This window comes from Oryzias latipes, chromosome 2, assembly GCF_002234675.1.
Source record: "Oryzias latipes chromosome 2, ASM223467v1".
In the NCBI taxonomy this organism is placed as follows: Eukaryota; Metazoa; Chordata; class Actinopteri; order Beloniformes; family Adrianichthyidae; genus Oryzias; species Oryzias latipes.
In genome coordinates this window covers 21,010,548-21,023,589 of record NC_019860.2, presented here as the reverse complement: position 1 = coordinate 21,023,589, position 13,042 = coordinate 21,010,548, and the positions used below count along the sequence as shown (strand labels likewise).

The 13,042-nt window shown below is 40.6% G+C and overlaps 1 protein-coding gene and 1 long non-coding RNA gene across 3 annotated transcripts in view; both read right to left on the bottom strand.

The window, feature by feature from the left end:
- LOC101172314 (interleukin-1 receptor accessory protein-like 1) overlaps positions 1-13,042 on the bottom strand; it is a 364,358-nt gene that overhangs the window by 320,152 nt on the left and 31,164 nt on the right. For both annotated transcript variants that reach the window (XM_011484966.3, XM_011484970.3), the window contains exon 2: positions 10,376-10,476. In XM_011484966.3, coding sequence (XP_011483268.1) covers positions 10,376-10,457 — 82 coding nt within the window. In that variant the 5' untranslated portion in view covers positions 10,458-10,476. The remainder of the gene's footprint in view (positions 1-10,375; positions 10,477-13,042) is intronic.
- Positions 9,680-10,365, bottom strand: LOC111949208. Its single transcript, XR_002875221.1, has 2 exons — positions 10,019-10,365; positions 9,680-9,927 (listed from the first exon to the last, which is right to left on the bottom strand). It is a non-coding gene; the product is annotated as an uncharacterized LOC111949208 (long non-coding RNA).

Here is a 13,042-nt window from a genome sequence, read left to right as displayed (position 1 = left end):
AATGTGCTTTTAAACATAAATATACTAGTAAAGATATGTTGCACTTTTTGCACAGGCCATAAACTGAGAATTGTGGGATCCCTTTTGCATACATTTATATTTTTGGACCGCGAAAAAATACATTCTTAAAAGGCTTAAAACTTTATGCTTGCTCAGGAGTTAACAGTCAAGGTAATTATTCACTAAAAATCTCCTCCATATCCTCAAACTGTACAAATGTAATCATTGGTTTTTACATTGGAATACTTTGGCGACCCCAACACGGCTGAAATACTGTGATAAAACCATGCAACCATGTGTGGAAACTGAAAGGAACTGTGGTTCAGACAGAACAAGAACACTATGGTACCACTAATTATGCAGTTCTATGTTAACTTGCAAGGGAAAATTGGTGTGGTTCTCTACAGAGTAAATGCAGATACAATATGAGCAAGGCAAGTATCATGTCTTTCACTTTGCCTGTATATGAGAACTGGAGTGAGTGACCCCTCCCCTTCAAATTCCAAACAGGAAGTGCCTGTTGGTCCCAAAACGCAAAAAGCCCATTGACTTCTATTGAGAAATAAACAGCTGTTACTCATTCTATCAGTCATTCTATCACACAGAATACATACATACAAACATGTTCTTGCCAATTCTCATTTTTATGATGTTTTTTTTTCTTTATTACAAGTTATTCAAGTTACAAACTGACCAATTGGTTTTCCTCAATAAACATTAAAAGGTGCCCCCTGGCCCCACACGTTGAACATTCAAAATGTTCATTTGACAAAAAAAGTGACTCGGACCAACTGACTATGTCTGGCTCCAACACGGCCTCCGTATCGCCACACAAAAAAAAAAAAAAAAAAGGGACTGACTGAATTGACTTAATTTGGGTGGAGCCGAGGGTGGAAGAGTGGTTAGCGCTCTCACCTCACAGCTAGAAGGTCCTGGTTGAATCCTGGCTGGAACCCCTTTGTGTTTTTTTGTGTTTGCACGTTCTCCCCATGGCTGTGTAGGGTTTCTGCACCCTGGCCTTCTCCCACAGTCCAAAAACATGCATCACAGGTTAAATGGTTACTCTAAGGCAGGGCTGCACATTCCTGGTCCTTGAGATCTACCACCCTGACAGTTTTCCAGCTCTCCAAGTTCTGGTATTTGGTGAATAGCTCAATCAGATGTCTCCACATTCTGATTGTAAGAACACACCTGGTTCAGGTAATCCGCAGCAAGCGGTGCAGGGAGAGCTGGAAAACAGGCAGGGTGTTAGATCTCCAGGACCAGGAATGAGCGGCCCTGCTTCAAGGTGTCTTTAGGTTGACATGTGTAGGGTTTGTGTGGGGCAGTGATTGTGTGTCCTGCAAGAGACTGGCAAGCTGTCCAGGATGTACAGCAACCGGGACAGGCTATGGCAACCCACAAGACCTAAAATGGATATAATGGGCTAAGAAAATGAATGGATGGATGGAGCCGCAAGTAAGTAATTTTTTTATGGGTAACGTCACACTCAGTCCAGTCCTCATATACAGTCAATGATCTTTCGTCAACATTGTGATTGGTGTTTGCTGGTACATTTGGTCCATTTAGGCATAGGATAGAAAAACCTAAATCGAACCAGGTAAACCCAATCAGATTCTGTCAATCATCCTTTAGTGAAACAATCTACAACAGCTTTTGTAAACACTAAACGATGAAAACATCAGTGAACAAACCAAAGATGCTCAGAGAATGGCCAAAACATGCTCTTGTGTTTCCTGCTTTCAACAAAGAGCATCAGTACATTTTAAAAATCCTCTAAATCCTGGTCATTCTGGCACAAGCAGACAGGCTAAGAAGATAAAAATACATCCTTGAACTAGTTGATTCTAGTTGCATTTGATTTCTGTTGGAATGAGTCTGCAGTTGGGGTTTTTTTTCTTTGCAAAGAAAAATAAAAATTCAAACAGAATCCATTTTCGGAAACTTCTGTGTTATGAAGTTTTCTGGGTATGTGTGTTAGCAAGCATCTATCATTCCAGGAGGTGAGCTGTCATTTAGCTCAGTCACACTCCACTCAAACAGATATTGCAGGTGTGTAATTTTGAGGAGAAGCCTGGAATTTGGTCTGTGCTTCACAGCATAAGGAGTGCTGCTCAAAAACTGGATGAGAAAAACAAATAGCACAGATGTTATGGCATAAAGGGCCTCTGAATAAGACAGATCAAACCTTTGATTAGAACAGCCTTTTTTGGTCTGAGACGCATCGGGTAACGATTAGAGGAAGTCGCCAATCAAAGGGAGCAATAACCCTTTACTTTCTATGCACAGGAGGCTGAGGAAAGAGAGGTGCAACAAAGTCAGGCGGAGAGATGGAAGGAAGAAGCAGAGATCAGAGAACGACTGAGATGAGGGACCTTTTTGATATTTGAGGGGAACTGAAAAGAGCAAAACTGTCATCTCGGCCCTGAAAGATGAAGTCTAAACGTACAGACAGTAACATGCCGATGCAGCAGCTTTGCTTACGCCGATGAAAAAATAAATTGCATTTGGTGAGTATTTCTTTATTAAAAATCAATGTGAATCAGGAGCTGACGAAAAGAAGCAGTTTGAAAAAGATTAGACGTAGAAAATACGATAGGCGGGCCACAAGCTCCCCGTGCCGCTCCATTCTGATATATCCACTTGCACGTCTTGGTTCTCCTCTGTTAGGAATGCAACAATTCTCCGTTTAAAACACAAACACGTTTACACCATTGAACCCAATGGTGGGGAAAGTGAGTCATTGTGTTAAAAAGTGTCAAACACTCATGTATGACAGATTGGTTATTTTTCTTCATCGTTATTTATTTACCAGCAAACTTTTAGTTATTAGTTGTTTTCTTAAATACAAATAATATTTGGAAGGGAAAAAAAAACAAAAATTGAGATTTGAACAATGTGTACGGAAAATGAATCGTTTTGCTAATCGGTCGTGTTGCATCGGTAACGTTAGGTCGGGGGAATGAGGGGCTGTAAGCTAGCCGGAAGGGGTGTAAACAGAGGGCTCTCGGCAACAAGGTGACGAAAGCGCGGCAACAGTCCCACCCACAACTCGGAGGTGAATTTCTGACAAACCACTGCCGCTCTGGAAAAACTATGTCCTAGAAAATGACACAGGTTCTTAGATTTTGGCTAAAGACGGCATCAGCACAATTAAAGACCACTGGGAACCCTTTGAAAATATTTTAAAACTACGAAAGTCCAGCTTTACCCATCCATTGAAGTTTAGCTTCATGGGAACTAGGCAATCAAGACCAATAAATATCACTTCCTACATCATTTACACCAAAGTCCAATTTACCCTCCACTGATAACAAGCGTTCAGCTATTTACTTTCCTTCCTTTCATTTTCCTTCCATGTCCTCCCAAGCCTTCTTCTCTAAACCTGTGAGCCAGATTTACTTAAATTAAGCAGTGGCCAGCCTTCTCCGTGTATAAATCCTCTTTTGGGCTCAAGCTCATTATCATCCACACATATAATCTCTCAAATTGGTACCAAACTCCTCTGCTGTTACAGTGGGCTGCACAAATTTGCTAAAAGAGCCTGTAATGATTTTGTTTCCCAGAGAGAAACATTAAAGTGAAGATAACTAGGTTTTATTAAATTTATTTAAATGCTCAGTGCCTGAAAACAACTAAATATAGACTGAAAAAAAGCTCAAACTCTGGTGTCAATTTACGAAAATGAACTTGGCTTCATACAGTCAATGTAAAATATCTTAAGATAAAGATAAATGTCTGAATGAAGTCATCTTTACAGACAAATGAGGTGGATCTAAACTTTTAAAGGTCATCGTTTGAGTTAAAAAAATGGGGTCGCCCTGAGGTTATATTTTCTTGATTGACAGGTGTCTCATCCTCTTAACTCCACCCACACTTGCACAACTTCTCCCACATATGTATTCCTATAAATCCCAAAATGCCAAAAGCGTTTTTTTTTATGTCATGCAAAGAGTAAAACGAAGACACCATGGCTAAATCTTTGAGGACACTTTCCTGTTGAACAATCCGGCGATTGTCATCCGTCTCCACGGCGTGGCATTCATGCCCATAACCCCTGTTGTCCGGAGGCCTGCGCGTGTCACACTTGTTGGGCGTTGTTGGCAGCAGCAGAAACAACTCCATGTGGCAAGCCATTTCATTTCTGAGACCCGTGTGAGCGATCAATCTGCCCCACTGTGTACGTGCGGCGCGGCGGAGGCAATCGTTCAGCCGTTGTGACAGGTGCGTGCTATTGACCAGCGTGAGATGAACTGCAGGTAAGCATGCAGTCCGTTTGTGCGGCTGGGAGACCTTCATTTTTCAATTTCCTGAACCTTTTTTAAGCTTTCTGACCATCGTTTGTATCGTCACCGTTCTCAACATACTGAATATCGACTACAGAAAATCTAAATTTACATCCAACAATGACGCATTCACACCGGGCGTTATTGGCGCATTGAGTTTTAAAGTTAAGTCAATGTAGAGACGCGATCTGAGGTCATGCGCAGAGAGTTGGGCATCGGTAATGGAGACTCAGCTTTTGGGCATTCTAGGTTTTCAGCGACTCGATCAAAAAGGTAAAAACATAAATCCAATGCAAGGATTTTCAACCTGAACTTTTATCCATTTTCTTAACCCGCTGGGGCTGCGACGTTGCCAGAGAGTTACCCGGTTACTGTTGAGTGAAGGCGGGATTCACCCTATACAGGCTGCCAGCGATCAAGCCCGCTACAACGGCACAATGCGGTCCGGCCGCACCCTGGGCGGCGGCGTTCACCTTCTCCAGCTCCATGGGCTCTGTGAAAAGCTGGTGACCTGTCCCCCCCCCCTTTGCCTAACAGTAACGTGGACAGTCTCCAGGACTTAGCGAGCGCCGCTGCTCAGGGTCCGACTGCCAGACACGAATTTGACGCGTGAATCGCGTCCGGTGTGAATGCAGCATGAAAAGTTTGAACATATTAAATTCTATCCCTTCATCATAAACTTCACTACTGATATCTTTTTGGCCCGTATTATTATACAATTACAGGTAAATCCCATATTTATATTTATATGCTCTATTTATGCACTTCATACACTACACTATAATCCGTTATAAAATACACAATGTGGAAGCACATTAAGATAAAAAGAAACGTACATAAAATACATAAGACATCTTGCTATACATTAATTAAAAAACAAAAGGCCCCTTGTATATTGTATATAACACTAAATTGGATAACATCAGATACTGAGAGTTAAATAAGCCCAAACTCTGTTATGATAACTCAAGAAAACCAGATGTTGCAGAACCACTAGATCTTGAAAAGTTCAAGGATAACTGAAAGAAGCTGAACATTTTAATAAGTTGAATGTTTAAATTAGCTGAAAAATTGTAGAAGAAGTTAAGCACCAAAAGAAAAATGATACTAGAATAAAGAAAGAAAGAAAGAGAAACAGGAAAAACAATGGTTTGATTGCTATCAATACAAGAAAATAAAAGAAAAATCAATGGTTTGCATAAACTCAGTAAGTTTTAGTTTTAGCAAAAACGAGATAAACGAATGGTTTGTATGCTTTGGTTCACAATAGAATTGAATGGAATTAAAAACAGATATCTTTTTAAATTAAAAACATGCACATAGTTGACCTTAAACACATATTTCAAAAACTAATTTATAAACCAGCTCCAAATGATTTTTTTTATACTTAAGCGAGTGAAGTGAGTCCTAAGACAAGGCTAACAGGCTAACTGTGCCACTTTCTGTCCTTTACCCCTAAAAACTCCTTTTTGAACACATTTAACATCACTGCATATCCATTACAAAGTCAAGCTGCCTGCTATAATTTAATTTGCGCCTCACGCGGACGTCCCTCGATAGAAGTCACTGTCATGTCCAATTAAGAGAGGCCTTATTAGTGGCCAAATTGTGAGTAGCCCCATTGATGCGCTTAACTGACAAGTCAATGTCGACATCATCCCAGCTTCATGAGGTGCAACGAGTGTGAAGACTGTAAATTTTAATGACTGTCAGGATGTCCTTCATTCTTCCTCCCGCAGAAGCTGACGGGGGGTAAAAAAGGGGAAAAATAGATCTAGCCGATGTGCTGCTGCAGTGTGGAAACGCAGATACAGACAGATGAGTGAGCGGTGGCTCTCAAAGGAGGAGCAAGATGTTGTTGAGGCGGTTTGCTTTATTTACCGAAACTCTTCAGAATGACGGGCGTCGACCGTCCTTAATGAAAGCCCAGGAGCGGAGGAGAGATTTTGAATTCCCGCTCCCGAATGCAAACACAAGTCAAAGACGGAGTCTACAAATGTTCCGACGACGTCCTCCCAGTGAGTGAATGGTGTGGGTAAAATATGACTGGGAGAGCGTGGAGAGGTGAGCATCATTCCTCAGGGGACTCTTCAGCGTCTGCTGAATAAAATAGGGACTAATGACTAGTGCTACAGGAGAAGGGAGGAGAGAGGCTAAATTTGTCTCAATCAGTGTCGGGGAGCATCATGGCGGAGCTGCAGCTGTCACTACTGTTCACTGGAGGGACATGTGCTAACAGTTATGTTAACAGGTTGACATTTAGCGAATGTAAAACAGAAACGTTCGCCGCACTGCAGCACAGAAACTTGAAGGAGGCCAATCAGAGGACAGGAGAAGGGTTGTTGTCCGATGGCGTTAGAAACTGTAAACTATAGAACTGTATAGTAAATCTTTCTTTTTTTTTTGCACACGTCACAGCTGCATCTTTAACAGGACAGGGTTTCAGAGAGCTTCCTCGGTGGAAGTGCTGCTGCGGCGCGCGTTCACTCCGACTTTAGGACTGTCAGAAGACATTTGCTGCTTCCCCGGAGCTCTGACTGTAATCTGTGTTCACGAGGGAGCAGAGAGAAACACATTGGCGCCTTCCTCTAAGACCTTACAGGATCTCTCCCGCTCCTGTGCTAAGTTAAAGAAATCACTGGAATATGCTCCTCAGATTCAGTGACACCCCTCATAAGCAAGAGACTTGGAGAGCAGCAGGAGAGGGGATTAAATCAAATCTAAGGGATGTGTGGCGATCAATTCCCCACAACCAAGAAAGTTTCTAGACAGAATCCCGTGATTCAGGGTCAGAGCTTGTAGGGATGGGATGGTTTCTGACCTGTTGAACACAGAATATTGAAAAAGTCCATCACTCAGGTGTAATATTTGTCACTTCTAGTTCGACTCAAATTGGGAGCAAGACTCCTGTCCAAGAGGGTGTTCATAAACCTGAAGCTCCTGACGCAAGTGGGAAGAGCCACTGCTAATTATTTAACGGGCTTATTGCAGTGGTTAACGCACGTGTCTCACAGCAAGAAGGTATGGAGTGATATTTCTGCCACCACGTTGCCGTTGCAAACAAAATTGTCTACGATGCAAATGAAAATATTAAATATTTGCTTTTCAATTATTTTTATTTTGCTTTCAATTTTTATTTATTTTTTTGCTTTCAAAAACTTTTTTTGCGTTTGCCAAACACGTGTTTTTGCATGCGTTGTGTCAAATTTCGCTTTTTTCCTATCTTTGATTTTGCTGAGTTAAGTTTCTGTTTAGCGTGACAAAGCTGCCATCAAACAGCTGCTGATTGGTCCAGATTCCAACCAATCAAATCGCCGTATTTATCTAACTTGGTGTCCTGCCACTGAGGCTCAGAGGCTGAACCAGCTCGTTTTACCCTCGATTTTCGAAAAAAGGCTATCACTTTTTTGTCATTTTAACAATAATTTATACTTTCTTTCTTTTTTAGCATTGATTAATTTTTATGAAATCAGATTTGTGAATTTATGGCTGAAGATCTCCTGATACTGTAAAGTTTATCTGCTGACATTAAATCAACAGGTCTGTGTGTGATCTGTGAATCCTGCTGAGCAGATTATTGGTAAAAAAGTGTGATTTTCTTTAACGTCTGTTCGTTAAAACCAAACAAAGATTTAAAGTACATATCATTTTATGCTGCACACGTGTTTGGGATTAGATGAACAGCAATACTAAGCAAAATAATGATGGCTCACCAAAGCAGACTCAATGTATTTAGCAGAAGAAGCATTTTTAAATTTTAGGTTAATTTTCACAGTTTTTTATGTTTTAGAACTCGTGAGCGTTTGTCCGAAGTAAAAGAAAAAAATATTCATGACAAAATGCTATGTTCTTTTAATATTTCAACATTTATTGATTAAAATACAACAATAGTTCAGAGACAAATTTTAAAGTGTTACTTCCTGCTGGACGGAGTCGGAGCTCGGACATTTTTTTTTTCTGCTGCAGACATTTTAAACACGTTGGTCACTACAACTGACATAAATAAATACAAAACTTGATTTTAGATGCTTTGCTGCTTCTTCTGGGTTTTACTCTGAGAGACACGGGCCAGAATGGTTGAAAACGGCAGAATCCTCTACGAACAGAACCGACGCAAAGTCCAAAGTCCATGTCTGCCTCCAAGGGGCAAATTTCTGATTAACTCCTAGTGCGCCACAGAAAAATAAGACACCGGCGTTTTGATTTTAGTTGAAAACGGCATAATTATAAATAAAAGGCCACTGGGACGAATTAACAATAGAAAAAAATACAGTTTGAGTGGGACTTCACTTGAATTGTAAAGCACTAATTTTACAGTTTTTAACCGCAAACTTTACGGAACTTTAATTTTATGGCCTGATTTTAATAAAGCTTCACCTCATGCGGCACAAGCACTGTAAACATAAGCAGCACCTTTCTCCCATTGTTATTTAATGGAACAAAAGAAATGAAATTCCAACAAAGATCCCACTTCACACTTGTCACACATTTTGTCAATGTTTGTCAAAAGTAATTCCTTTAAAATCCCAATTCTAAAAACAACAGATTAAATAGTAAAAGTATGTATAGTAGTCAGACAAATGTATGGAAACATGGTTAATTCCACGCTGAGAGGCCTTAACACATAACCAAAACCCTTCTTAGATGTCTACAAAGCATTGCTTTAAACCAAATGCCCTTTATTTTTGTCTAAAGCTCAAAGGCAGAGGTCAGAAAATGTTGTTTTAATCCCCGTTTCTGCACACCTATCCTCCATGCCCAACATCACAAACCAGCTCAGCACACGGTCTTAAAAATAACTCACCTCACACTGGACATCTACAAGACATCCAGAGGAACCAGGCGTTGTGTTTTTTTGCGATTTTATGTGCTGCATTAGGCAAAAATATCCATAATTATTCTGTTTGCCCAAGCATTGAGGCCATATCAGCATTCTCGGAAAGAGAAACCACAGGAGAGGACAAACGGATACATATGTATGCTGAGGATTAGGAGTGGAAATGCATAGCATGTTTTTGCAGCCGCAGAACAATTGCAGACAAAGCATTACTCAAAGACGAGTGTTTTGAATTTAATCATCTACAGATAATGACTTTCCAGGGATTGCTAGCTAAACAGAAAGCAAGTCAGACGGCAGAGTCGTGGTCCCCGAGGACGTCAATCAAGGCGTTTAATTTCCTCTGATGGGCCAAAACATATTCATGAGGTTCAATTGAAAAACACCGCATGGTCAGAGTTCTCCGCAGCTCACTCTCTTATCACAGATGCACTCCCTGATTCGTTAATATCACATTTTTTCCTTTTCAATAATCCAAATCAAATGGAAAAAAAAATATTGGTTTGAAAGGTGAAAAATAGAGAAAAAAACCTTCCAAGCTCCGTTAAGCCAGATCTTTAACTTTCACCGAGCGTGGCTTTTAATAAAGCTGTACAATCTATAAGAGGAGGAACAAAAGGACGGGGGTCTGGCTGGAATTGGGTGTTCATTTATCAGTAGATGCGTTTCAAATCCTGGCCTCAGGCAGTGGCTCATGAAGCATCCGAACAGATAGCCCTCGGGGACTTCTGCTGGAAACCAAAAAGGACAACAACAACAAAAAAAAGCCTTTTGATGAGCCTTGGGCCATTCCTGCACCTGTGCCTAATATGCATGGATAAAAAAGCCAGACGTAAGCAATCACTCGTTAGGAAACAAACTGCTTTTGTGAATGTGCTTCCTCGCATCTGCCCACCTTTAAGTAATCTTTCTGGTGCGTCTGGAGTAAAGAGGGGGAGCAATAGTTGCGCAATTAACCGCCATAACATCCAATTCCTCCAAAGGTCAAAGCTGCAACCTTAGATGGAGATTTAGTGCTCGGCGGACGCTCCACCACTCAGCCAAATTAAAGACTGCGTCATGCGAAGGAACGTGTGGAGAGAGACACCACCTGCATCATCTTTACCTCAATCTGGGAGGACTGTTCTGAGGGAGCTATATGTGTTCTTCAAAGTGAAGTCTTTCCCATTCTTGTGATAAACATCTATGTAAGCGGAGCAATGTGAGAACGCATTAGTGGAAACAGATGGACTGCAAGGAAGGTAAGACTTACCTGAGCCTCTCTTTGACACCACCTTCAGGCACTGAACCACAGCTGCGTGAAGCAAGATCAGATGAGGGATGGAAGCTTTCATTTTTCTTTTTTAACCAGTCCTGAAAAGCAAAAGAAAGAAAAAGCTTGAGTCCTCATTTAATGGCGAGCAAAGCCCCGGTTGTGCTTACAGGAGCGCAGACTTACTGTACAGCATAAACCGAGCGAGGCTGCTGATGACACGTGTCTGAACGCATCTCCGTCAAGACAAACCTGGCCGTGCTTCCCTGTCAACAGAATGCAGCTCTACGCCGGCTTTTTCCCCAACAGACGTGACATATTCAGGTGCCTGCTTAAGATCAGGGCGTCTCTGTTCTCCTCAGTGTTCTGAGAATCTTCAGTGATGAAACTAAGGAGATTTCCGGTTAGAAAACGAGAAAACTCCAATGAGAATGAAGATCCAAAGACCAAACCCGAAGGCTGAACGCACGCAGACCTAAAGACTTCTTTACTGGTGTTTTCAGGGGTGTTTTATCATTATTTTTATATTTATTTATTGATTTTTAACACATTAAGAAAACAAAAAAACAATCGGTCTAAGAGAAACACATGTGCAAGGAGTCACGTTCAAACCACACAGCAGAAAGAAAAAACTAAATTAAGCAGGAAATAAACTTGGTATTAAAACACAAATGCTCTTTTAACCCTTGTGCTATCCTATAGGGTCAAGATGGACATTGACGTGTTCTCCCTACCATGACAAAGGTGGATAAAGGTGGAAAGATTTCATGTAATCCATGGACACCAGTGAAGATCACAGATCAATGAAGAAAAAAGGTTCAGCGCACTGTCTAGTGGGTCTAGATGACCCAACTCCCAACGTTAAAGGGCCTAGGATAGCACAAGGGTTAAGAATAATTGTGCCAATATCTAGTCCAACGTATAATTAAAAAAAATTTCCACGTTATTGCAAAAATCATCTTTGTAGTCCAGTCAACAGGTCAAGTAATCTAGAGTCCAGTTAAGAAGACGCTTTCTCACACAGGAAATAAGCATTTTATACAGTTGTTTATTATATTTACCATGAATAACAGGCAAACCCAATAGTAAAACAGAGGATTATTGTTTAAGTCCGTAGACAAAATTGCATTCGTATCCTGATTAATGCTATCCCAAAAGTGCCGTACTCTTCAACAGGACCAGAAGGTGTGAGGAAGAGTATCAATCTTAGTGCTACACTTGGGAGAAGAGTAGTGTTACTGGAGTGTTTTTGTGCAAAATGATAAAAATTGACATAGCTCCTAATGACAGTTTTCAGGCTTTAGGTAGAACTTTGACCAGTCAGGGACTCAAATTGGTAGCAACTATGGACATTTGATTGGGGGAAGTGCCAACTGTTTGAAAATTAATTTTGACCAGCTGGAATTGTATGACACCAAGTCTTTTATTAGTTTATAAAAGTTTACATGGAACTGGACCCTCATTTTTATCAGATTTACTTTTAGTCTATGACCCTCCCAGAGCCCTCAGGTCCACAGGTGCAGGTCTGCTGGTGGTCCCAAAGGTCAGAACTAAAACCCACGGCGAGGCCTCCTTTCAACACTGTGGACCTCGCCTGTGGAACAGCCTGCCTGAGGACGTGAGGGCTTCAGCCACTGTGGAGGTTTTTAAGAAAAAACTTAAGACACATCTTTTTAGTAAAGCTTTTACATAGTTTTTACTTGTCCACATGTTTTTATTTGATTTTATAAAATTTGAACAGCTAATTTTATTTGTTTTTATTTTAAAGGAGGGATGTGTATGTGTTGGGTTTTTGTGTGTTTTTATTAATTCATTTATTTTATTTTTATTTGCATTTATTTTTATTTTTATTATTATTACATTCTTTTTACTTTGTTTATTATTTTAACTAAAATATATATTTTTTTTATCTTATTTTTTTTATTTTTTATTTTTTTTTATTTTTTCCTTTGGTAAGCACTTTGAGATGCTATGAAGCATGAAAAGCGCTATATAAATAAAGTTGAATTTGAATTTGAATTTGAATATGTAACCCTTGTGCTATCCTAAGCACTTTAACATTGGGAGTTGGGTCATCTAGACCCACTAGACAGTGCTCTGAACCTTTTTTCTTCAATGATTTGTGATCTTCACTGGTGTCCATGGATTACATGAAATCTTTCCACCTTTATCCACCTTTGTCATGGTAGGGAGAACACGTCAATGTAAGGGTGGGGTCATCTGGACCCCATAAGATAGCACAAGGGAAAGGAATACAGCTGTGAAAGAGAAAGCCTGGAGCAAGATTTGCGACATTTGCACCGCTACGACAATTCCCAACGATGCCCTTCCCACTGTAGGTAAAAGGTAAAAGCAGTAAAAGAAAAAGAGGAAAACTCCCCTCTTTGCTTGGTAGCGCGTTCTTGAACCCGCATCAAATTCCCGGAGTGGACGTAGCTTTAGGCTTTGGAGTCGCCATCACTGTGTCAACGTAAGTGAGCAAAGGAATGTGACTGTAAATGGTAAATGGCGTATACTTGTATAGCGCTTTTCTACCTACAAGGACAAAGCGCTTTTACAGTCACACACACATTCACACACTCATTCACACACTGAGCACTTGGGGGCTTCAAGGACAAGCGCCACATAAGTATATACTATTGACCAAATTTAAATTTAAATTAAATT